At 46.2% G+C, this 23,951-nt stretch overlaps 1 protein-coding gene across 8 annotated transcripts in view; it reads left to right on the top strand.

Annotated features, from left to right (window-relative positions):
- Positions 1-582: 582 nt before the first annotated feature.
- Positions 583-23,951, top strand: part of Fam219a (family with sequence similarity 219 member A) — a 58,184-nt gene continuing 34,815 nt past the window's right edge. For all 8 annotated transcript variants that reach the window (XM_038347985.1, XM_038347983.1, XM_038347981.1 and 5 more), the window contains exon 1: positions 583-939. In XM_038347985.1, coding sequence (XP_038203913.1) covers positions 880-939 — 60 coding nt within the window. In that variant the 5' untranslated portion in view covers positions 583-879. The remainder of the gene's footprint in view (positions 940-23,951) is intronic.

Here is a 23,951-nt window from a genome sequence, read left to right as displayed (position 1 = left end):
GTGGTTTCAAGAGAGAGTGGTTGGCGATCAACAGGAAATAATTGGCGGTTAAGGTCAGAGGTCATCAGAAGACAGCAGGCCACAGTATGATATTACCTGCTTACGAGTCTGTTTCTGGGGCATTGCTGCAAAAATGGAAAGCACCTCAAACCCTGAAAAAGAAACCTACAAAATGCTCCCTCTCCTGGGGAGAATTCTCTCCTTCTGGGCCACACACAAGAAATGCAGACTCTCTTCCACTTCAATTCCCAGTTACCAGGGTTCTTCAGGGACAGCTGTCGTCGTGGGTCCCCGCGCCCTTGTAGAACAGCATCTGCTCCTCCCTGACGCGGTTACCCAGCAACCGACAGGCAGCCAAAGCGCAGGCGCACCTAGCTCCCCCTCCCGGCACGGGGTGGAGGCGGAGCTGGCTCCGCCAGGCTCCTCTGGCTCCGCTAAGCCCCGCCCCCGCAGCAAAAAGACGCCCGCCGCGCGCACTGGGAGCTCCCGCAAGTGGGCAGGGCTGTGACGCCCAGACCCCGCCTCCTCATGAATAATGCAAGATCCGGGCGGTGTCCCGGACCCGGAAGTGGAGTTGCAGAGTCACCGCAGTGGCTGAGCTGCTGACAGGAGGCGGCGGCGGAGGAGGAGGCGAGGCAAGACCTGCGGCTCCGCGGGGCCACTGCCGCGTTAGCTCTAGGCAACCCCACGGAGCTACGCCGGCCACAGTCAGCCCGCTAGCCTCTCGCCGTCTGTCGTCCTTCCATCCGTTTATCCGCCCGACTGGTCAGGGGCGGCCTAGGCTGCATCATCTGCCGGGCTTCTGGGGCCGCCGCCCCGCGCGGTCCCGTCGGCGTCCCTGGCCGCGCCCGGCCCCTGGCCCGCTCGCCCGCCGGCACCATGATGGAGGAGATCGACCGGTTCCAGGTGCCCACCGCGCACTCGGAGATGCAGCCGCTGGTGAGGGGGCGGGCGGCGGGCAGGCCAGGGCCGGGAGGGGCGCCGCCGGAGGGGAGAGAAGGAACTAGGCCGCGGGGATTGTGCGAGGGGGGCGCCATCTGATAAGGCAGGGGAGCCCTGAAAACCCAGTGCCGGGGGAGGGAGTCTTACAGAGCGAGAAAACCGTGGGAGACTACTGCGGTGAGAGCGAAGGACCTGGAAGGGCGGAGGACACGGTCAGCGGAGGCAGAACGCCGTCGGATAGGACCGAGAGAAGCCCAATAGTGCACACCGCTAATGGGGGTCCATCTAGAGAGATGTCACGGGGCATCTTTGCTTTGGCAGCAGGCCCAGGTGATCGAAATGGGGGTGGGCAAGAAAGGCGTTTAGCCTTCGAGGCCTGTGATGCTCAGGACGAGGGAGGAGGCCAGGAAATCAGTCAGTCTAAAGAGGACTGCAAATAGGCTTTTAGAAAAGCAGAGGCCTGCCCTCCAGTCCTTTATATAAATAGCAAAGCTGAATGGGAACCAGGCACCGATGAGGGCAGAGGTTCGGTGCAGGCCCTGGGAATTCCCTTCTCGAGAGAGAGGAGCGCCCCCAGTTCAAGCTGGGGGCATCCGGAATCGGGAAGGGGAAGAGTGTGCGGTGGCGAGATGTCATCAAGGATCAAGGGTGTCCATGCGAACACTAAGATACCTCCAGAATAGGAGGTGGCGCTGCGCTGGAGCAGCCTGTGCAGACCGGTTGGGAATTCGGAAGAGCCCTTGTCATCTTAGGCCTACGTGCTTGGAGTCTTTGCAGGGCGGGGATCCTGCCTCGGGTCCGCGGTCCTGGAGTCAGGCAGGAATGATGTCATCGATGCCGGCGCCGAGGGGATGGAAGGGGGAGGGTGATGCCGGTTTGTGGAGGCATGGCCTAAAGAAGATGATGCCTGCTGGCCATTGCCCTAGGGCTACCTGGCTGTCATTGGGGCCAGCAAATGGGTAGGAAAGTCAGAGGCCTAGCCAGCTGGACTAGAGAAGGGGGAGGAGCAGAATGCTGAGGCTGTATTCGTTCACTTCACCCACCTTGGGGCCCGTGCTGTAAGAGCTAAAAGGAGGCAGGAGAGGCTAGGAACCAAAAGGTGTGGATGCCGTGCTGTCTGCTGGCAGTGACTTGTGCTTTCCCACCCCTGAAGCTCCAGGGCTCCCTAGGTCTCTTCCCTCCATGTTAGTCAGGGTGGCCCAGAATAGGTTTTTCTCTTGGGTCTGCAGCTTCACAATTGACAGTATGCCTTGTGGTTTCCTAGATAAGTAACTTGCCTATTACAGTAGCCAAGATGGACCAAGGTAGGAAGGTGGGAGCTATGGCAATCTTCATGCCTCATAGTTTGCTGGATAATTAGTTGGCGTCTAGCTGGAGATACATGTCTTCTACATTTTGTGATGTTGGAACATATTGGGCTTTGTAGAAGTGTACAGCATTAAACTGAGAGAGGTCTTAGAGAACTTTTTCCTACCTTGATTCTTCTACCAGAAAATCCCCAGGGAGCAGTCTGTGCTATGAGCATAAAGAAGGACCTTGATTGGGTTAGAACTTTGCTTAATAGGTTCCCTATTCAGCTAACCTTGTTTCCAAACTAGGATGCCCTTCCAGTTCTAAGCTAATCTAAGCTAATCCTGTGTGGAAGGGTGGGTGAAGGGGGCGGAGCTTCTAGTAAGTCGAATAAAGGAGTTGGTTCTTTTTTCTCATCTGATGTTCGTGAGATAATAGCTGTCCAAGAAAGAGAAGAAGGGGTAAGGCCATCAGGTTTGTGCAGATATCCTTGGTGACTGTTATTTCCTGGTATTCTTTCTTAATCGTGGGTGGAAGACTCCTGAGCTGTTTTGGTTTGTGTGGCCCTGAAGAAGGAGGAGTTTGCAGTGGGGGGGTGCTTATTAGGATAGCTGTAGCTGCTCACACCCTTTTTTGAAAGCTAGAGTAGTCTGCACGAGAAAACTGTGTTGAGGTTGAGTGAATCTTAAAGAAATAACAATATAGCCTAACACTTGTGGGTCATAGACCCTGTTTCTTGACTCTGCTCCTATATTCAAGTCTAGAGACACCCCAGACTCCTTAAGGGCCCTTTATTCTATTGAGAGCAGCAGACCCTTGTGTAACCTTTCCCCCAGGGACCTTCATTTGGGTCATAAGGTATCAAGATACACACCACAGAAGGAGAGGGCAGAATAGCTTTGTGGGGTGCTTGGGGAAAGACCACAAAAGTAGGGTCCCAGGCTCAGCCTCACTTGGAATGTCTTCCACTTTTTGCTGTTATTTATAGTGACCTCTAGGAAGTCTCTCCTTGAACTGGTTTTCCATTTACAAAAATGAAGACAAACTATTCATTTAATGTTTAAACAATAGTTCCTTTTTGGAGCCTATCCTGGAACCAGCTCTTGTAAACCAGGCTGGCCTCTAACCCACAGAGATTTGCCTGCCTCTGCCTCCCAAGTGCTGGGATAAAAGGCATGTGCCACCACCACCTGGCAAACAATAGTTCCTCATTCTCCCTTCCAAAGAATACCACGGAGTCTGATATATTGACTCAGAAAATTGATTTACCAAATACTGACCATCTACACTGTTTCAGATACTACACAAGGTATCAGGAACACAGTGGTTAGCCACATAAGTTCAGGTGGGGCCATGCCCTGCTGGAACACACAGTTTGGTAAAAAGCTTATTTCTCTAGCTCATTCCGTGAGTGAGCTTCCTGAGAGCAGAGTGAAGTCTGCCTCCTTAGGCCCCAAGGAAAAAAAAATGGAAGCTCCATTATTGGCTTCGTTTCCCCTTTCAGGACCTGTATGTATGGACAGAGGCCTGTGTCTTGGGCCCCATCATACAATAGCCCTCCCCCGGAGAAGCTTTTTTTTTTTTTTTTTTTTTTTTTTTTTTTTTTTTTTACTTGAAGAGAAACTCATCTTGAAAAAGAGGCTTCGGGGAGTGGCAGCCCTTGAGAGAGAAGGTGCAGCCAGTAAATCTGGGTGTTTCCAAGGTGCTAATTTAAGCATTAGCTCTCAGCTAGTGGGAGGCAGAGGAAGAAATCCCTGCCTTGTTGCTGCTGCTGCTGTTACCACAGCTGCCTGTAGCCTCCTGTGTGGGGTGGGAGTTTGCCCGAAAGGAGTGGCTTCCCTTCTTTCCCTATCATGCCAATTATTTAATTGGCCTGGATGCATCTCAGCAGCTGAACCAGGTCTAAGCCCATCTCTGGGCTCCCCAGGGTCTCTTCTTGTCTCTGTAGGAAAGAGAGGAGAGCTCTTCTTGCTAATCCATTCCCTGGGCTCTGCTCCTGCTGTTTGTCTTCCAGAAACTTTGGGATGACCCATTTTGTGTGACAGCTGTGCCATACACCTCACCGATCCAGGGGAACTCCCTGCTTCCCGGGGTCCTGTTGAGCAATTGAGTAGTATTTGGGCTGTTATTGGTATGAGTGGCAGCCCTCTGGCCTGTTGTCTGTTCAACTGGTTGGTGCAGCCACACAGTCTACGTCTTGGAAGAGATTTGTTGCAAGAAAAACAAATAGAGCTTTTGAGTACTTAATTTCATCAAGCAACACTCTGCCTCCTGTGCAGTTGGAGGCATAAGATACAGAGTGGCATATGGCAGCAGACGTGGTCCTTGCACGCTTGAGAGAATGCTAGTCTAGCCTCACTGAAACCAGATTACCCATTAACTCATTTGTTTAGTTCATGAGTGTTTGCTACATGTCTGCTCAGTTCCTGGTACTTTAAGGATGCAGAGATTAGTAACAGCTCCAGGAGAAGGATGGGCTCGAATGATAACAGGAAGGTTTATAGGTATATGTCAGCATGAATAGCAGTGCATGGTGATCCTGAGAGTGAGAGGATGCTGCCATTCTGACTCTTTGGCTGTTGGAGCTGGAGGAGGAGTTTGAGACTGCTGTTACCTGTTGAGTCTAAGGGATGGAGATTGCCAGGGCATCAACTCAGTGACTGGACCACTTCCTGAAAGTGGAAGAGAGAGCATCACAAAGATAGTAGATCAGTACTATGGAAGACTAGCCTATATGTCTGCTCTGGTCTATGTGCCTTATAGTCAGATGGCTTTTCAGTTAAGGGTGGATTTTCCCAGTGTATCCATGTGGCTCCTGGAGAGAGGACATCCCTCTCCATCTTCCTCTATGAAAAACTGGGGGGGGGGGTTGTGTTTGCCATAACCTTAGTCTTTGGATACACAGTTCCTTCTCAAAAAACACAAAACAAAACAAACAAACAAAAAAAAAAAAAAAAAAAAAACTAAGAAAGAACCTAGATGCTGGGCTGGGCTCAACAAGTAGACTCTCACTGTAGAAGTATGCCCAGAGCAGGGTTGTTTGAGGCACCATAAGTACCAAAGGAGAACCAAGAAGCAGGGCCCAGTGCCCAAAGATGGGCTTTTATCCAATGGTAAGGGAGGACTTCACAGAGTCGACACTGCTAACCAGCTCTTAGAAGAGAATTAGGAACACAAGTCTGATGTGGTGCAGAAAAGGCAAGAATTCCAGGCACCAGACATGGAAGAAAAAATAAAGAGTACATTTGGGATGAATTAAAGGCTGTAACTAAGGGCAACAGATCTGAGCTTAGGTTACTACTCTCTAGTGGTGAATGAGAGGTTGGAGAAGGTGAGGCTGGAGGGTAAGATGTCAGTAGGGAGGTGGGGTGAAGAGGATGAGGCTGAACTAAAGCAGATGCAGAGTGGGGAGAGGAGACAGGTGTGAATAAAATGCCAGGGCAGAGTATGGAGCCTCTTTAGAGGTGGGTGGAGAACTAGGGAAGCAGAGGCAGATCCACGGTTTCTGATATGGACAATTGGATGAAGAAGGGACCACCACTAACCATCTCAGGAAATATGAAGGCCTGGCCCTTGCTTTAGGGACTTCTTGTAATAGAGAATGTGTCTCTTTTCCTTTGCTTGACTTCTGAGATTATGGGAAACTCAGGAGTTCTAGAAAGCCAAACATGATGACAGTGCCCCCAGCCTCACAGGGTCCCTGAGTACAAGCTCCTCTGAATATTTCTGACAGTGACTCCCCCAGCCTCACAGGGTCCCCCAGTATGAGCTCCTCTGAATATTTCTCCCCTGCAGCCTACTTTGCTGAGTACAGAGTTGGTGGCAGCAAGAAACCATAGTGGGGATTTTTATTTATTGTTTTCTAGACAGAGTCCTGCGTTACTCAGGGTGGTAACTCAGTAAGTCTCTGTAGACGATCTTGAACTTCTGATTTTCCTGCCTCTGCTATAGGTGATCTTGAACTCCTGATCTTCCTGCCTCTGCCTCTGTATGTAACTGAGAATATAAATCACAGTACAGTGACTAACAATGACTTTGAACTGTGGATCCTCCTCCCTCCACCTTCTAGGCACTGAGATTCCAGTGTAATCCGTAATCCTCTGACCTGGTATAAGTTTCTGGTCTGACTTCTCATCATCTATTTGGTCAGATTTATGGTTTTGTTTCACTGGTTTATTCTACCATGAATGTGTGCATGCCACAACATTATCCGCAAGAGTCACAAAAGGAAAGGGCATATATATGCCTCCCTTTTCTGAAATCACTTCATACCCTGCAAGCTGGACTGATTTGAAACCTGGGTACTACTTCCTTGCAGCCAAGGGGTGCCAAAGTATTCATACACAGGCCCAAGAACCCACTGCTGCTAGCCCTGTGTGAACAAAAATGGAAGGTAGAGACTTCTTCCCTTGAACCTCATTAGCTTCTGGACCGCACTGCCCTCGAGGAAAGGACAGATGGAGGGCTAGATATGTACCTCAGTTGGCAGAGCACTTGAACAGGAAACCCTGGGTTCCATCCTCACCACTGCACAAACTGGGTGTGGTAATACTCACCTGTAATCCCAGCACTTGGGAAAGGGAAACAGGAGGATCAAAAGTTCGAGGTCATCCCTGGCTACATAATGAGTTTGAGGCCAGCCTGGGCTACATGAGACTCTATCTCAAAAAAAAACAAAGAAAGATAGGTTGGAGAGATGGTTCCATGGTTTGAATGTTTGGCTCTTCAGAGGACCCAAAGTTAAGTTCCCAGCACCCATGTTGCGTGTGGCTCACAATGGCGTGCAATTCCAGTTCTAGGGCATCCCACATCTTCTGGCTTCCACAGGCATCCACACACATTCACACAGGCACATAACCACACACACACACACACACACGTACGCACACTCACACACACACACACACACACACACACACACAAAGACAGCAGACGGAACCTTGTCCTGTTTTTTTTTTTTTTGTTATTGTTGTTGGTTTGTTTTGGTTTTGATTTTGATTTTTTTGTTTTGGGTTTTTTGTTTTTATTTTTGTTTTTTGTTTGTTTTTTATCAGCTTGACACAAGCTAGAGCTATTTGAGAGGAGGAAACCACAATTAAGAAAATGCCTCACTGAGATTGGCATGTAAGCAAGTCTGTGGGGCATTTTCTTAATTTGTGATCAATATGGGAGGACCAAGTCCACTGTGGGTGGTGCCACCGCTGGAGAGATGGTCCTGGGTTCTATAAGAAAGTAAGCAGAGCAAGCCATGAGGAGCAATCTAGTAAGCAGCACTCCTCCATGGCCTCTGCTTCAATGCCTGCCCCCAGCTTCCTGCCCTGACTTTTCTTGGAGACCAAGAGTGGCCTGAGAGTTGTAAGCTGAAAAAAGCCTTTTCCTTCCAAGTTGCTTTGGTCATGGTGTTCATCACAGCAATAGAAACCTAAGACAAGCCTTGTGCACGGAAAGGGCTTAGCTGTACTGTGCCTTTCAGCTGACTGTGGGAAAACTGGTACAAGGAGCCCCAAGAGAGCTGGGGATGGAGAATCAGACTGAAGCAGGTAGCCAGAGAGTCTGGTTGAAGTCTGGAGCCATTGTTTCCTAAGGAGGCTGGTGGAATGGGTCTGTAGTCCCAGTGCTGGAGAGAGACAGGTGATCCCTGGAGCCCACTGACCAGCCAGCAAAAGAGCCTGTCTCAAAAATAAAATGGAAGTGGTAAGGGAAAAATCAACATTGATCCCTGGCCTCCAGATGTGTTCACACAAATGTGTATACACACTGGCATGCACATGTGTATGACCCACACAAACATACCCAAGGGGCTGGAGAGATGCTCACTGGTTAAGAGCACTGGTTGCTTTTCCAGAGGACCCAAGTTCAATTCCCAGCATTTTCATCAAGTAGACTCAAAACTGCTTATAACTCCTCCTCCAAGGGCCTTCTTCTGGCCACAATGGGCTTCTTCACACACATAGCATGCAAACACACACACACACACACACTAAAATTTAAAAAATGAATTGTCAAAATTCCATTAAAATTTTTACTGAATTGCTGAGCATGGGGTGTACACCTTTAATGCTCATGCTAGGGAAGCTGAGGCAGGAGTTTGAGTTCTGTTTGGAATACACAGCAAGCTCCAGGACTGCATGGGCAATATACCAGCACTGTGTGGAAAAAACAAAAAACCAAATAACACACAAACTGTTAAATGAGAATCTATATATTTCTATATATTTCAATATATAGTTACTTTTAGTATAACTACAGTCAATCTGTGAGTTATTTACAGTTCCCATATTAATTGTATATAAAGAAATTAGTGATAGTCAGCCATGACTTAGAACTGCATCTCCTATAGTATTTTGTTAATAATAGTGATCCTTTAGGATACTTAAGATAAAAAAGGCTTCTTACCCAAATTCCTCGAAAATCACTACCTACTGTCCTGCTAGAGTATCCACTAGCATTGAAAAACCCCGCAAAGTCCTGCTATAAAGCATCATCTTCAACTGTGTTGAGTTTAACCTTTCCCATACTATGTAGCCTTGGCTGACCTCCCACCCCATCCCCACCCCCCAAAAAAACCCACAGCAGTTTGCCTACCTTTGCTCTCGGTGTTGGGACTGAAGGAGTATACCACACCCAGCCCAGAACATTATTTTTTAATGTTATACTACTCACATCTTATCAAGCCAAACATGTTTTATTCAATTGTCTCTAGCCTCTGGTTTAGAAGAGTCTATGTTCTGATCTACTTTAAATGTATATTCTTCTCTGTTCTTTTTTTAATTATTATTTTTAAAGATCTGTCTATCTTATTTTATGTTTATGAGTGTTTAGCTTGTGTACCATGTGTTTGCCTGCAGGGATCAGAAGAGGACATCAAATCCCCTGAGACTGGAGTTTCAGGTGGTTGTGAGCCACCGTGTGTGCTCTGGGAGTCAAACCCAGGTCTTCTACAAGAATAGCAAGTGCCTTTAACCACTGAGTCATTTCTTCAGCCTCTTTCTTGTTCTTTTGAGCCTTTCTCAGAAGCCACACCATCTTACCCAGTGTGAGGCCTAGTGGATATTGCTAGCTTGACTCAGGGCCTGACTTGTGGCTGCCAGCAGCAAGTTCCTTGTGATTTTTGGTAGAGAAGCACATACACAGGCCTTGTTTTTCTCATGATTTGAGAAAAATATTACTTTCCTTTTGTCCAGTTTTGTGAGTAGTTTGCTTTTACAAATTCATTGAGATATAATTCATATTCTGTATGCTCTAACCATTTTAAACATTACTTTTAGTTCTAGCTTGGCTACCTATGCCTTAGTTCTCTTTCTCTTTTGGCCTGTGGGCTGTGCTTTGTCCTTTTATGTTCAGCTGGACAGTATGGAAAATAAAGATGATAGTCCAAATGTCTTGTCAGGAAGAATGCTGTTGGGATCAAAACAAGACGTGCCAGGACCTATCTGAAGCCTTATTAAATGCCCTACCTCTCGTGTCAGCCACGTCACACCCTCTTGGTCTCTACGTGACACAAAGCATGGGTGACGAGTCCAATGCCGACTGGACTGCAGTGTCTGGGCAGTGTGGAGGCAGAGTGAGAAAGAGTCCTGGTATTATGGGAAGAGTGGCATTATTGACTTTCCGTGTCTGCCATGGTCTTCAGTGGGAGGAATAGCACTTTTGATGCTCTGCCCTACCATCCTGGTTTCCCTTAATCATCATCATTATCCTGGGCAGACAACACAGGAAAGGGAGACTCTGGGGGCTGGGAGCCTGCTCAGCAAGCTGTCTCACTGAGGCTGCAGTCTTGTGACATAGGTACTTACAAACTGAAAACCGACCTTTCCTAGTCCAGGCTCCCTAACCAGACCTGCAGCGTTAGGTCTTAAAGAATATGCAAAGTTAATGGTCCTTTGGGAATTGGTGGGCTAGGTGAGAAGGTGGAACCCTCACTCTGCCAAACAGATGAGAGGGAAAATGAAGCAGAATGAGGCAGAGATCTCATGAATAGCATATGAGGGGCTGGCCACACTTAAAATGAAATAATTTCTTAATAGGAGCACGAAGAGCCTGTTAGCCTCAACATCTTCCTGGTTTTACTCCAGGCTAAGGAGACCCTGGCTTTTCCTTCTAGGATTTTGCTGACGTATCCCCCTCCCCCATCTCCTCACTTCCCCCTACCCCGGCTGTCCTAGCCACACAAGTTTTCCCACACAGTCCTGTCCATAGGATCTGAGCAGCCTGCATCACCGTGACTACCACTGCGGTTCATGATCTCTTTCCATAGCTCTGCCTTTTGTCATGTCAAACTTGGAGCATATTTGAAATATGGTGGCCTTTTTGTTCACAGTGTAAAATCAGGAGGCAAACCTGGAACTGCATCATAAGCTGGGCTGGCAGGCAGTCAGGTGAGGGGTCACAGGGACTGTGGAAGGGCAGTTTATACTAATCAAGAACTACATCATATGTGTGTGATGTAAATCTTTTCTGTTGTTATTTTGTTTTTTTTTGAAACAGGTCCTCACTCTGTAGCCCATGATGACATGGAACTCATTATGTAGCTCAGGCTGACCCCAAAGGCATATAATTCTCCTGCCTCAGCTTCCTAAGTGTTCGATTACAAGCATGTGCCTACATTCCTAGTGCATGTAATATAACCATTATTCTCAGAAAGGTAGTTATCTGAGTTCATCAAGGTAGAATCAAGGTAAGGCTGTGTGATTAGATTGATGAGGTAGACCTTCAAAGAGAGCTGGTGCCTCAGAGGACAGGAAGTTAAAAAAGTCTTCCATATGAGATGGCCACTAGGAAAGCTAATTACTCTTGGCTTACACTGATGAAGTATGGGGTCAGATCCTAGGAGGTGATGGTTCTCCTCTATCTTGTTCTGCTCTGGTCAGCATTGTCTGAAACCCTGAATTCTTTGCTCTCATCATTCAAGAGAGTGACAAAAAGAACCAAAATCATATGTGAGATCAGCTGAAAGAGATGCAGCCGTCCAGCCCGTGGGGAAACAGTCTCAGAGAGCAGAGCACACGACTAAGGCTTCGAGTCCTCACTGACCGGGATTGGGAAAGGAAGGTTGGATTTCAAGCTACCTGTGACTTCTCACAGAAGACGCAGGACCACTGGGTGGGAGAATGAAGGGGCTCCCCCTCCCCTTCCCCACTGGATGGGAGCATGAAGGGGTGCATATCCCTGTCTTCTCTGAGGTAGCGGCTTTTCAGCTGGCCAGAGGCCAAGACACCTGGAGACACACTGCTCTTTGGAAAATGCCATGCTCTTTCCAAAATAGGCAGCAGGAATTGTGCTGGAGCAGAAACCTGGCTGAGTGAGGCTGTCATGTTCCCCACACTGTGAGCAACACTTGGTTCCTGTGAGGAGCTTCTGCTAATCTCTGTATTTTGAGGCCTGTCCTCCAGGCTCCATCTTTTCCTGGCCTCCCTTTCTTTCTTTCAACAAGATGCAAGCATACCATAATCTTTTACCCTGGTGTGGAACTTTTGTATAAAGTGTTAGGCCTACCCTAAATTCCTTTTTAAGAGAGAAGAAATGGATTTCCCAAGCACTTGACCCACACTGGGAAGGGGTTGGGAGGGTTCTTGACATCTGTTGTGTACTCCTGTATGCAGGGTCTGAAGACAGAGAATAGGCTTGGCTGTTCCCCGGGGCCGGCCTAGCGTTAGCCTGGCCAGAACCTGGTCCCAGGCTCAGGGTATCCCCTTTACAGCTTGAGGCCTAGTTCAGTTTTCTACATCAAGCACCACATGAGGCCTCTAAACCAGCTTCATCCCTCAGAGCTATTCATTTCTTCCGTTCGTGCCAGCCCCATGCAGGACCAGCCAGCCCCTCCACACCCTCTCTTTATTGGCACATGGAGAATATTCTCCTCTTAAGAACTCTCTTATCTCTGACTACTCACTCTTATTCATTCTTCAAAATCAGGACAACTCTGCTTCTCAAAGAAGCCTTCCCTGGCTATTCTTGTGAACTGTCAACTAGTCTCAAGGCCTCTAACCTCTATCTAGTCTAGCACCTAAATCGGTATATATGACATTCTGGCTCAGGGTGTCCACTTCAGTGAGCTGTGCTGACCCCCAGTTCCTCCTCTGTCTCATTGGCTGGAAGCATCTTCTCCCAGGGCTTGACAGTCCAGAAATGAAGAAACCTGTTCTTGTGAAATGGAATTACAGAAGACAGCTGGCTTGTTTCAAGGATGAGTAAGAGCAGACAGGAGTTGGGGGATTCTGAGGAATGAGTAGGTGGGAGCCAGGGAGCAGAGATGTACATATTGAAGAATTGTGGGAGTTTCAGGGGGATATATGGATTGAAGAATTCATTCATATTCAAAGCACATCCTCTGAGCATCTGCTGTATGCAAGACACTGCCCCAGAAGTAGGGAACAGAGTAATCAAGAAAGCAAACCTAGCAATCCAGTGGGAGAAACAGATCCTAAACAGCTAAAGCACACAACTAAAAATCACAGTGAGAAGCAGGTGAGTGGTAGAAACACGAGAAAAGTGGCTTGGATGAGAACAATGAGACGGGGTGTCAGGTGAGCCACCTGTGAGGAAGTGCTGTCTGAGCTCAGGCCGCAGGAGGTGGTGGTCCTGGGGTGCTCTGACAGGGAGTGACTTCTTGCTCCCTAGAACACCAAGGGACATCCGAATGAGTCCCTTCCAAACTGGCCTTTCTCCATCCTCTCCCTTTGCAGCACTGGGTAAGTTTTCAGAAATGGAAATGTGGGAGGGCCAGTGTAGCCCTGCTCCCATTGGTAGTGAACCTTTAATCACACTGCCAGCTCTGTTGTGGCACTGGGAGAGCTATTAATAGTGTGATGATATTTAATATTTAATGAGCACTGTTGATGAAGAGCCCTTACCTGAGTCGTCCAGCATTGCTTGTCTTGCTTATATCCTCCTAGAGATGGGAAAGGGGCCCAAGGTCTTGGTGGGAAGAGAGAAGGAAGAATACCATCCTGGACAGCTTGTCTTTAGCATGCCAGGTTCATGGTCTTAGCACAGAAGCTAAATGTGGCAGGCATCCTGTCTGAGGCAGGCCTGACTCTTGGTGAGAAAGCCACCAGGCACTTTCTTGTAGATTGCAGAACTGGTGAGGGGAGCCTCTACTGAGCTTCCTGTGGACCCCAGAGCAGTCCCCTGAAGATGCGAGCTTCCGAAAAACCTTCCTTGCTCTCAGCTGGTCTGCTGCTCCCAACCCTGGCTTAGAAGGGATCACAAGCTCAGAAAGGCCAAGCAGGGATCATGATGTGTGGCTAGTGTTTTGGGGAAGAGAAGGAAGAATTAGGTGATAGCAGGAAGGGAGATAAGTGAGAAAGTCAAAGACATTGACACAAGATTGGGCAACTTATCAACCTCTCCATCAGCGTCAGCCAGAACCTCATGCCGATTGGAGGTTCTGAGATACAACAATGAGGCAATCTCTGGTAGCATCCTTGGGAGGAAATGGTTTGAGTATCTTTAATTATAGAGAGAGACCCTAAGGAGCTAGTGAAGGGTGCTGGCCTTGGAGCAGGAGGTATGCCCAACAGTGCCAGGAAGTCAACTGGGTGCATCCTAGCTATATCTGCAATTTGACTTCTGGCTGGCCTCCTGGCCTCTTTCAGGCTACTTATAAAGTGGATAAGATCAGACACATGTAGACGAACTGCAAATCCCTGTATGGCTTCTGGTCCGGGTTTGATGGTGATGAAGGTGTTGGTGATCTCCTTTCCCATCAGTGGTTTCCAGGGCAACTTCTGTGGGATGGGGTGAAGAGGTGATGGAGCTGTGGTGAGGCCAGCCTCGAAACAAAAGAGCCTTCTTCTCAGAGGGCAATCCCATGAGAGGGCAGGTGCAAGGGGAGCTGTGAAGGGGAGCCAAGACCATGCCCTTCCCCTGTGCCGTGTCTGAGTCCATTGTACCGTCCTGGAGAGCTCACTGTTGATGGAGGAAGGTCTTGTCTTGCTGCTAGCTCAGTTTACAAGGTCAGTGCTTAGGAAACATTTGAAAATCCCCTCCCCCGTGTCAGTGGGCTGAAGAAGGAGGCAGCCCCAGACTGCTGACTTTGAGTTCTTTCCAACATTTTGTCAGAGTAACCTTCAAGCTTGTGTATAGTAGAGAAGAAACTAAGATGAACCCTCAGGTACGCATCAGCTTCAACAATTGCCAGCACAAGACTGCTTCACTCAGCACCCCTCCACACACATAATTCAAAATAATTCTTTCTTGCTTAGCATCAGCATATGTTTCTCTTGTAAAGTCAGGTATAACAGACCATAATATTTTCACATTATCTGAGAATAGTTCTTTTAAATCATGAAGTTTTAGTTTTAGTTGGTTTGTTTGAAACTAGTCCATGCATTGCATTCAGTTGACCTTTCTTGCTTGCTTGCTTATTTTGTTTGGTTTGGTTTTCAGTTTTGTTTTGGGTTTTTTTTTTTTTTTTTTTTTTTGGTGTTTTGTTTTGTTTTAAGACAGGGTTTCTCTGTGTAGTCCTGGCTGTCCTGGAATTTGATCTGAAGACCAGGCTGGCCTCCAACTCACAGAGATGCGCACCTAGTGCTGGAATTAAAGGTGCCCACCACTGCCCAGCTGACCCCCCCTTTTTTTAAGTTTATTGTTTATTGCACACACATGGAGATCAGAATAACTTTGTGGAGTCAGTTCTGTCCTTCCATCTTTACTTGGGTTTGGGCTCCAGGATCAAACCACCATGTCAGGCTTGGGCATCATGGGCTTTTCCCTAGTCCTGGTTGATGTTTCTTTACTTTATAGAGCTTCCTTCTACTTTTTCTTCTCTGACAATTTCTCTGTTTGGTGATCTTCTGTTGTTACCATTTCCTACATTCTGGATTTTGTTGATTGCATCCCTGTGGTGGTTTTAATCCTGTTCTCTCTCCTACATGTCTGCAAACTACTAGTAGACCAGATTCAGATTAAACCTTTTATGAAGAATGCTTAGTAGATGCACTGTGCATTTCCTCTCTCCTCACTGAAGTGTGATCGTGCACATCGTCCTCAACACAGTTGTCTTACTTTTTGTGGTGTTCAGACTGATTGATGGGGTAGTTAGCCTGATTACAACCCATTACAGAGGTTTCTCAACATCCGTTTGTCTAATGTTCTCAGCAGTCCCTGATGTCATTGCCTTGGTCCATTATTTCATTAGGAGTTTCCTCGTCCCATTAGTATCCCCGGCCCCCTCTCCTTTGCATCTGCACTCTCCACACTGTCCTTAATCCACACCGTCATTTCCTTCCTCATCAGCCCAAGATGCTCAACAGCTCTTTAGGCTGTGGACTCCATCTGCTTCCCTGAGAGGAGGCTCCTGACTTGGGTCTCTTCTCACTGCAGCAGCTCTCTGAGTCCTGCTAGAGCCCTGACTGACCCACCCAGGGGAGTGTGAGCAGCTTGGGCTGTTCCTCCTGAGGGGGCGTTCAGCAGGGAGCAGGCTTCATTTCCTCTTCTCAGGAATTTCTCAGGAGCCCTCTTCTGTACTGAGGAGAGTCTTCCACCCTTGTTTCCTCAGCTTCCTGCCCAAGCCTGGGCCCTGGCAAGGACCCAAGCCTGGTTTCCTGTTTACAGGCTGGGTGAGGTTGAGGGAGGCATGGGAAGGGCAACTCCAACACTCATGTCCTCTTCTCTCTTCTGCCAAGTTTAGATTCCTATGAGGGCCTGAATAGTTACCATCCTCTGATACTTTGGCATCCCTTTGCTTCCCATGATTGCCGCTCCTGTTGGGTTCTTCTGCTCAGAGGAGAGACTGTGGACACTGTATTCTGAGTGCTCCTGCACCCCAGACAAAGCAGATGTACCGCTTTCCCTGGGAAACTCAGAGCTGGGAGCTTACAGACCATGCCCCTGCCCACACAAGTCCTGCAACTCTACACCCAGCTCTTAGTCCTCTGGTCACTATGTCCAATGTATCAGAGCCCAGTGCAATCACTTCTCAGCATCTGTGGCTCTAGGACACCCTTCACCAAAACCCATGAACATGCAAGCCCGTTACTTATTTGATAGTCAGGCATGGTGGCATGTGCCTGGAGTCTCAAGGATTGCTCAAGTACTTGAGTTCAATACTGGCCTGGACAACAGAGGCAGTCCCTGTCTCAAAGAAAAACAAAATTGGAAGAAGCTTAGGATGGCATACAATGCACATACACTCTGTACACTTGAAATCCTCCCAAGGTTCCTTGCAATGACTAAAACAATGTACATGTCATGTAAATAGTTATTTTGTTGGTTTGGTTTGATTTGTTTTGGTTTTGAGACAATGTCTTACTATGTAGCTCTGCTAACCTAAAACTCAGAGATTTACCTGCTTCTGCCTAAATGATGGGATTAAAGGTGTGTGCCACTGTGCTGGGTATAAATAGTTCTTATACTATATTGGAATAGTGAGGAAGTGTGTACATGTTCAGTACAGATAATTTCTGCCTATTATTTTCAATCAAAGCTTGGTTGAATCAACAACATATGCAGAACTCACAAATTCACAGGGCCAGCACTTTAGGATTTCTGATAAGAGGCAGCTTGGATGCCCTGCCCTCATTCTTCCATATGCCTGGCTCTTCCTCCAACAGTGAGAACCTGAAGGGCCATATTCTGCTTCACAAGAGGACCCACCATAGATTATTTCTCCCCTCTCCTGGATGGCCCCAGCAAGAATTATGTGAAACCCAATCTCTTTCATCCCATGAGGAAAGATTGTCAGTGATCTGAAAGGACATGCATCTGTGACCCCAGCACTTGGGAGGCTGAAGTAGGATTGTGAGTTCAAGGCTAACCTAATCCACATAGCGAGACCTTCCGTCTCAAAATAACGAAACAATCAACAAAAACCAGATGTGATGGCACACATTTGTGATCCTCAGTACTCATGAGGCTGAAGCAAGAGAATTGCTTCAAGTCTGAAGTCAGCCAAGACTACACAGTGTTCCAAGGTGAACCTGGAACATACAGTAAAACCTGATCTACCTGAACTTCCCAAACTCCCTAAAAAGGCACAAAGAGAAAAGTGTGTTGCTAGGTAGCAGGGAAGTCTGTTACCCCTTACACGCCAGCTTCTGCTCCCACCTGTAAAGATTCAATCCCTGAGCAGGGAATGGTAATGGGAACCTGTCGACACCTAGAAGGTGGAGGCGGGAGTCAAGGTCACCCTCAGCTACAGTAAATTTAAGGCCAGTCTGGGCTGCATGAGAGCTTGTCTGGAAACAAAAGAAAAAGACTGGGATCCTTCAGTGGCCTGCAAGGCCTCAGGTCATCTGCTGCAGCTCCTGCAAGGCCTCAGGTTGTCTGCCTACAGCTCCTGCAAAGCCTCAGGTCGTCTGCCTGCAGCCTTCCTGTCCAGCTCACCTCTTCCATTGCCTTCACCACCGACTGCATCCTGCCCTGGTTTTCCTCTGAAGTCTGCTTCCTTTTGCTTCAGGGCTTTTGCACATAGTTTTGCTTTTGGAATGTTTTGTTGTCTGGGCTGACTCCAACTCATCTCCTAAACTTGCCTTGGGGCCATCTCTCCTTATTGTACTTTTCACAGGTGTAACTTGAGAAAGGTGTGCATAATTGTTCTATTGCTATAGGGCTTTAAGTTCCATAGGGCAGAGACCATTTCTGTTTTTACATTAGTCCCCTGCAAAGTGCCCGTCACATAGTATTCTTTCCCTGAATACCTGTTGAACGAATGAGTGGAGGGATGAACCTCCTTTTCTTAGTAACCGGTGTCATTCCACCATATTTAATATGTGCCCTGCTAGTGGTGAGCGTTTTCCATGCATGCAACATTTTACTTAACCTTTACCACTCTGTAAAGGAGTCCCCTCTTCATCTACAGAAAAAGGACTGAGACCTAAGGTCACTCTGATAATTGACTTCAAACCACTTCAAACCCAGGTGTTCAAATCGCAAAGCCCATTCTCTTAACCACAGTACCACACTGCCCCCTTTTGGCATGTCACAGAGTTACCACTGGGTCCTGGCTAATTTCAGCTGTATAAATGAGTACTTGGCAGAACTGGCGGTGGAGCCCAGCTGTGAAAGGACACGGGTGGTGGGATTCAACCTGGGCTGCTGTTCTAGGCTCATGCAGTTCAGGGTCTGTTGCCCCATATGTTTTCCATAGACCCTTTGCCACCTCCAGGCTGTAATATAGCATCTTGCTTCAGAGAAAAGAAGGACCGGCTGTTTAAACGGCCTGATCTGCAGTGTCCAGGGAGTAAATAGTTCTGATTAAGATCCCAATAAAAATAATTGAGAGGGAAAAAGGAATGTTTGTCTCTTTGTTATTTAGTCACTAAAGATGGCACTCTGGAAATTAGCTTTAAGGCATTCCTGGGAAATGCAGACCCAGTGAGAAGGCAATACCTCTTAGTCTTGATCACAGCAAAGCTCAAGTTATCCAGCATCCCAGGGCTTCTCTGGTGGCAGGGAAATTGGAACTGGTGAATACTTTAGACTAGATGGGGAAATGAAAATAAGGAATAGGTGGCATAAATATAAAGCCCAGCTCCCATTTGTTGACCATGCCAAGCATGCTGTAAAACATTCTGTATTCATTATTGCCTTCATTCTAACACTTCCTTGCAAACTAGTTAATACTGCACCCATAAAATGAAAGAGGCATTAGTAAAGAGACTTGTCAAAAGTCATACAACTGGTATTCCTGACTTTGAAACCAGAGCATCCCCCAAACTGAGTTGGTGAGGATAGACAACTAACAATGGAGCCTCATTCCTATTTTTGGGATGTGGTTAAACTAGAAAAATAGGCAAATGTATAAAGATTTCCCTTTACTAAGTATTATAATTGTTTTTAAATAAATATATCTAGGTGTGATGGTCCATTCCTGTAATCCTTGAACTCTGGAGACTGAAGCTGGAGGACCACAAGTTCAAAGTCAGAGTGAGCTCTGTGCTGAGACACTACCTTAAAACATGAAAACAAGGGGCTAGAGAAATGGCTCAGTGGTTAAGAGCATTGCCTGCTCTTCCAAAGGTCCTGAGTTCAATTCCCGGCAACCACATGGTGGCTCACAACCATCTTTAATGAGGTCTGGTGTCCTCTTCTGGCCTGCAGACATACACACAGACAGAATATTGTATGCATAATAAATAAATAAATAAATAAATATTAAAAAACATGAAAACAAATATGTGTATAATTTCATGATGTAGCATTAAAATAGTTGCAGTAAACATAATAGCTACAGTAGCTGCGCCATTATCACAGTGAGGAGAGGAAAATTTAAAAAGCAAAGAGCTGTGTATGGTGATACACACCTTTTTTAAATTTATTTATTTATTATGTATATAATATTCTGTCTGTGTATATGCCTGAAGGCCAGAAGAGGGCACCAGACCCCATTACAGATGGTTGTGAGCCACCATGTGGTTGCTGGGAATTGAACTCAGGACCTTTGGAAGAACAGGCAATGCTCTTAACCTCTGAGCCATCTCTCCAGCCCTGATACACACCTTTTTTATCCTAGCACTTGGGATGCAGAGGCAGGAGGATTTCTGTGAACTTCGAGGCCTGCCTGATCTACACAGTGAGCTCCAGGGCAGCCAGAGCTATTGAAACTCTGTCTCAATTTACCCCCTCCAAAAACAAACAAAGAGCCTAAGCCTTTGGCCATGGAGACTGATTAAATAAATCATGAAACACCCTTCCCACAGCATACCTAGGGAGTTTCTTATGGGAGACGTGAGCCAGGCATGGTAAGCCCATGCCTATAATTCTAGCACTTGGGACACCAAGGAAGGAGGATCAGGAGCTGGGGCCAGCTTTGGCTCTATAACAAATTCAAAATAAAAGCCAGCCAGCTAGATGAGTTGACTCAACAGGTAAAGACCCTTGCTAGATAATCCTGGTGACTACAGTTTGATTCCCAGAGCCCACGTGAAGATGGAGAGAACCGATTCTACAGTCAACCTCTGACCTCTTCATATGTACTGTAGCACATGTGTCCACACACACCATGCACACTAATAGTGAGTAGTTTTTAGATGAAAAGATATTTATAAGCTATTTTTCCTTGGCATAAAAAGCATATAACAGGGGCTGGAGAGATGGTTCAGCAGTAAAGAGCACTGGCTTTTCTTCCAAAGGACCCGGGGTTAATTCCCAGCACCTACATGACAGCTAACAACTGTATGTAATTCCAGTTTCTGGGGATCTGATACCTTCACATCAATCCACATAAAATAAAGTTAAATAAATTTTTAAAAACCAGAAAGATTTCATAGTATTTAAAAAAAGCATATAACATAGAAGTTGCCTTTATAAGATACATATGAAATGTGGGTAGTCTGATTCCATCTGTGCTTCAGTCTGTATGTATAATCATACATTTTAAAGTCTGAAAGTATAGAGCAGTAACCGTTCTAATCATATGAGAACTTTCACTTCCTTCCTCATTCACCTTTGTACTGGAATCTGTTAAGAGAAATCAACTTATTTTTTTATAATTCCTTTTTCTCTTTTGTGTAACAAATGCTAAAAAGTGCACTCTTTCCCCTGGCCCATCCCTCCCTACACAGACACTAGAGCTGTTCTCCATCATTCATGTGTGTGTGGAATCAGGTATTGTGTGGACAAGTTGACTAATTGCATTGAGAGTGGAAATATCACCTCCTACCTCTCGGCTACTCATCTGGCCATCTTGTCCCTGCCAGGCCCCTCAGCTTTGACCTAACACACTCCGTTCATATCTCTCTGCCTTCCCAAACTGCAGAGTCTGGCTGTGAGGAGGCAAGGCTTTTCTTTGGAAATGAAAAGCTCAACACTGAACAGACATGTTCTTGCCTCTTAACTCCCTGCTTCACCTTTACCAGCAAAGGGGGCCAGGAGGAGAGTTTAGTCTCAGGACCCCCAAGCTACAGCCATGATCACGTGCTTGGGTGTTCTCCTTCCTGCTTGTGTTTTCAGTGCAGCCTTTTTATGTGGCAAAGTTGGAAAGGGACCAGAAAACGTAACAACTCCTGGCATGGGGACTACATGCAGCCTTATTTTTTTCCTCTGCAAAATTATAATAAATAATAGACATTACTTCTATGCCTTATGATTTGTCAGAGATTAAATGAGAAAACATAAGTTGCAATAAAAACATAAACATCTATTTTTAATGTAATCTTTTCAGCTATGTGTTATGCTCTTATGTCTACATACTTCTACATTTGCTTATTATGGAGTAACAGGTTAATAGGAAGATAAGAGATACTGAACAATCTTGAAAGATCACTTCTTAAAACCAACCTAAGAGGACTGGAAAGATAGCTCAGCAATTAAGAGCACTGGTTGCTCTTCCAGAGGACCCATGGTAAAGTCTCAGCAACCACATGGAAGCTCACAACTGGCTGTAACTCCAGTTCCAGGGAACCCAACACCCTCTTTTGGTCTCTGAGGGCAAGCAGGCATGTATGAAGTGCACGAAGTGCACACAGTTAAAACATCTGTACATCTAAAAATGTTGAAGCCAGGGAAGGGAGGGGAGGGAGTCAAGCTTGTCTTCATGTCTTCTACTCTGTACTGCCTTGTTTCCCCAGTGAACATGCCTTGCTTTTTTGAGATAAAGAAACCAATACAGACTTTTTAATGGCTTAAGGTATTATAATCAAACTAGAAATAGTCATTGGAAGTCATCCACAAGGTCGGCAGCTGGGGCAGAGAGAACAGAAGATTTAGAAAGATAAGCAATTGGGGAAACAGCTTGATTGGCAATTGGGACCATATTGTTAAAACTATTGAATATCAGGTCAATGAGTTTCTAAGTGGTAGGAGCCATTGGAGGGTCTTGGGCAAAGCAGTACTGTATTCAGTAGTTACATTCTCAGAACAGTGTTTAAGAGTAATGAATGTGGACGAGATAGCTCAGGCCTTGGAAGCCTGGAGTCCTGCTTCCAATCCCCAGAGTCCGTAAAGGTGCAAACAAAGAACCAACTCCATGGTGCCCTCCTCTGACTTTCACATGTATGCCATGGCACATGTGCTCACACATGTCTGCACGTGCACACACACATACTTTTTGTTTATTTTTAGCTTTATCCATTTTACACATACTTTTTTTGTTGTTTTTGTTTTTGTTTTTTGAGACAGGGTTTCCCTGTAGTTTCTAGAGCCTGTCCTGGAACTAGCTCTTGTAGACCAGGCTGGCCTCGAACTCAGAGATCCGCCTGCCTCTGCCTCCCGAGTGCTGGGATTAAAGGCGTGTGCCACCGCCACCCGGCTACACATACTTTTTTGATAAAGAATAATGCACAAGATGACTTGGAGAAGAAAGAAAGACAAAAATATAGTCAAGCATGGTGGTGAACTTGAGGCTACAGTAGGGAGAGTTTAAGTTCAAGACCAGCCTGAACTATACAGGAAATCCCTGTCTTTAAATATATGTTAAGTATTTTGAAGAAAGTGCTACATTACATTTCCAATTGTTTTGCCAGAAGTCTAAATAGAAGGAGGAAGACCCATAGTTGGGTCTAAGAGAGACAGGAGCAACCTGTAAGAAAATAGTGATGGCACTGGGTTATAACCCCCAAGTAAGATAAATATTAATCCACACCGATACACATACATGGTTAAATAAACAAAGGAGAAGGTACAAATACTCCTTTTAGAAGAATTATAATTATATATGTTATATATACATATATATAATTTCATGAAATATATTTCATTAAAGTTTTTTTTTTGAGACAAGGTTTCTCTGTAGCTTTGGTGCCTGTCCTGGAACCAGCTCTTGTAGACCAGGCTGGCCTCAAACTCACAGAGATCTGCCTGCCTCTGCCTCCCAAGTGCTGGGATTAAAGGAGTGAGCCACCACCGCTCGGCTAAAACTTTATGTTTGTAGATAATGAGGTAAATAAAATTCCCACGGAACATCATAGTAACAATAGCTGCTGTCAAGATTTACTGACTGCTAAATCTAGAGGGTGGCCCTTTAAGGAGAACCAAGATATTTGAATAGTTATATGATACTCCTACTATTAGGTGCTATGGCAGTTTTAAACATGTATCCACACTTTCTTTGACACACCTCTCTCTGGAAATTTAATTCTCTCCACCTTGAATATATGGGCTTGACTTGTTTTTGATGAAGAGAAAACAATATGACAGAAATAGAAATTTTACAATAGAGAGATCTGTCGAGTACCACCCTAAGTGATTAAGGTTAATCCCCCTGGTAATGAGACGTGTACTTCCCAGTGTGCCATCATAAGTACATGTCACCTCCATTGTATTCTCCTTCAGTCTCTATAACCTGAACTGGTTACAGGGGCTGGAGAGATGACTCAGCAGTTAGGATGAGTTAACTGAGGGCCCAGATTCAGTTCCCAGCACCCACATGGTGGTTTATAGCCATCTACAACAGTTCGAGGGGACCCAGCACTCTCTTCTGGCCTCCTCAGGCACGGCATGCTCATTAGGCACATGCATACACTCTGACACAATCGAATGAAATAAAACAGCTCTTAAAGAAACTTTCGGCAAGTTGAAAAGACATTCTGGGAAGTGCCTAACCAGGCATTTTCTTGACCTCAAAAGTCAAGAAAAGGCTGAAAATGAAAAAGGACCTAGTACAAAACCTGGAGAACTTCACATCAAATCTGTAGCTAAGTTAATAACAGCATTCTAGTATTAACCTCTTAGAGCTGATCGTGTACCATAGTTACATTAGATGTTCCCATTAGGGGAAACTAGATGGTGAACTCTCTGAATTATCCCAATGTATAAATATAGAATTATTTCAGGACTAG

Source organism: Arvicola amphibius, chromosome 11 (genome assembly GCF_903992535.2).
Source record: "Arvicola amphibius chromosome 11, mArvAmp1.2, whole genome shotgun sequence".
Taxonomy (NCBI): domain Eukaryota; kingdom Metazoa; phylum Chordata; class Mammalia; order Rodentia; family Cricetidae; genus Arvicola; species Arvicola amphibius.
Note: the sequence above shows the minus strand (reverse complement) of the source record. Positions and strands in the feature narration are given on the sequence as shown.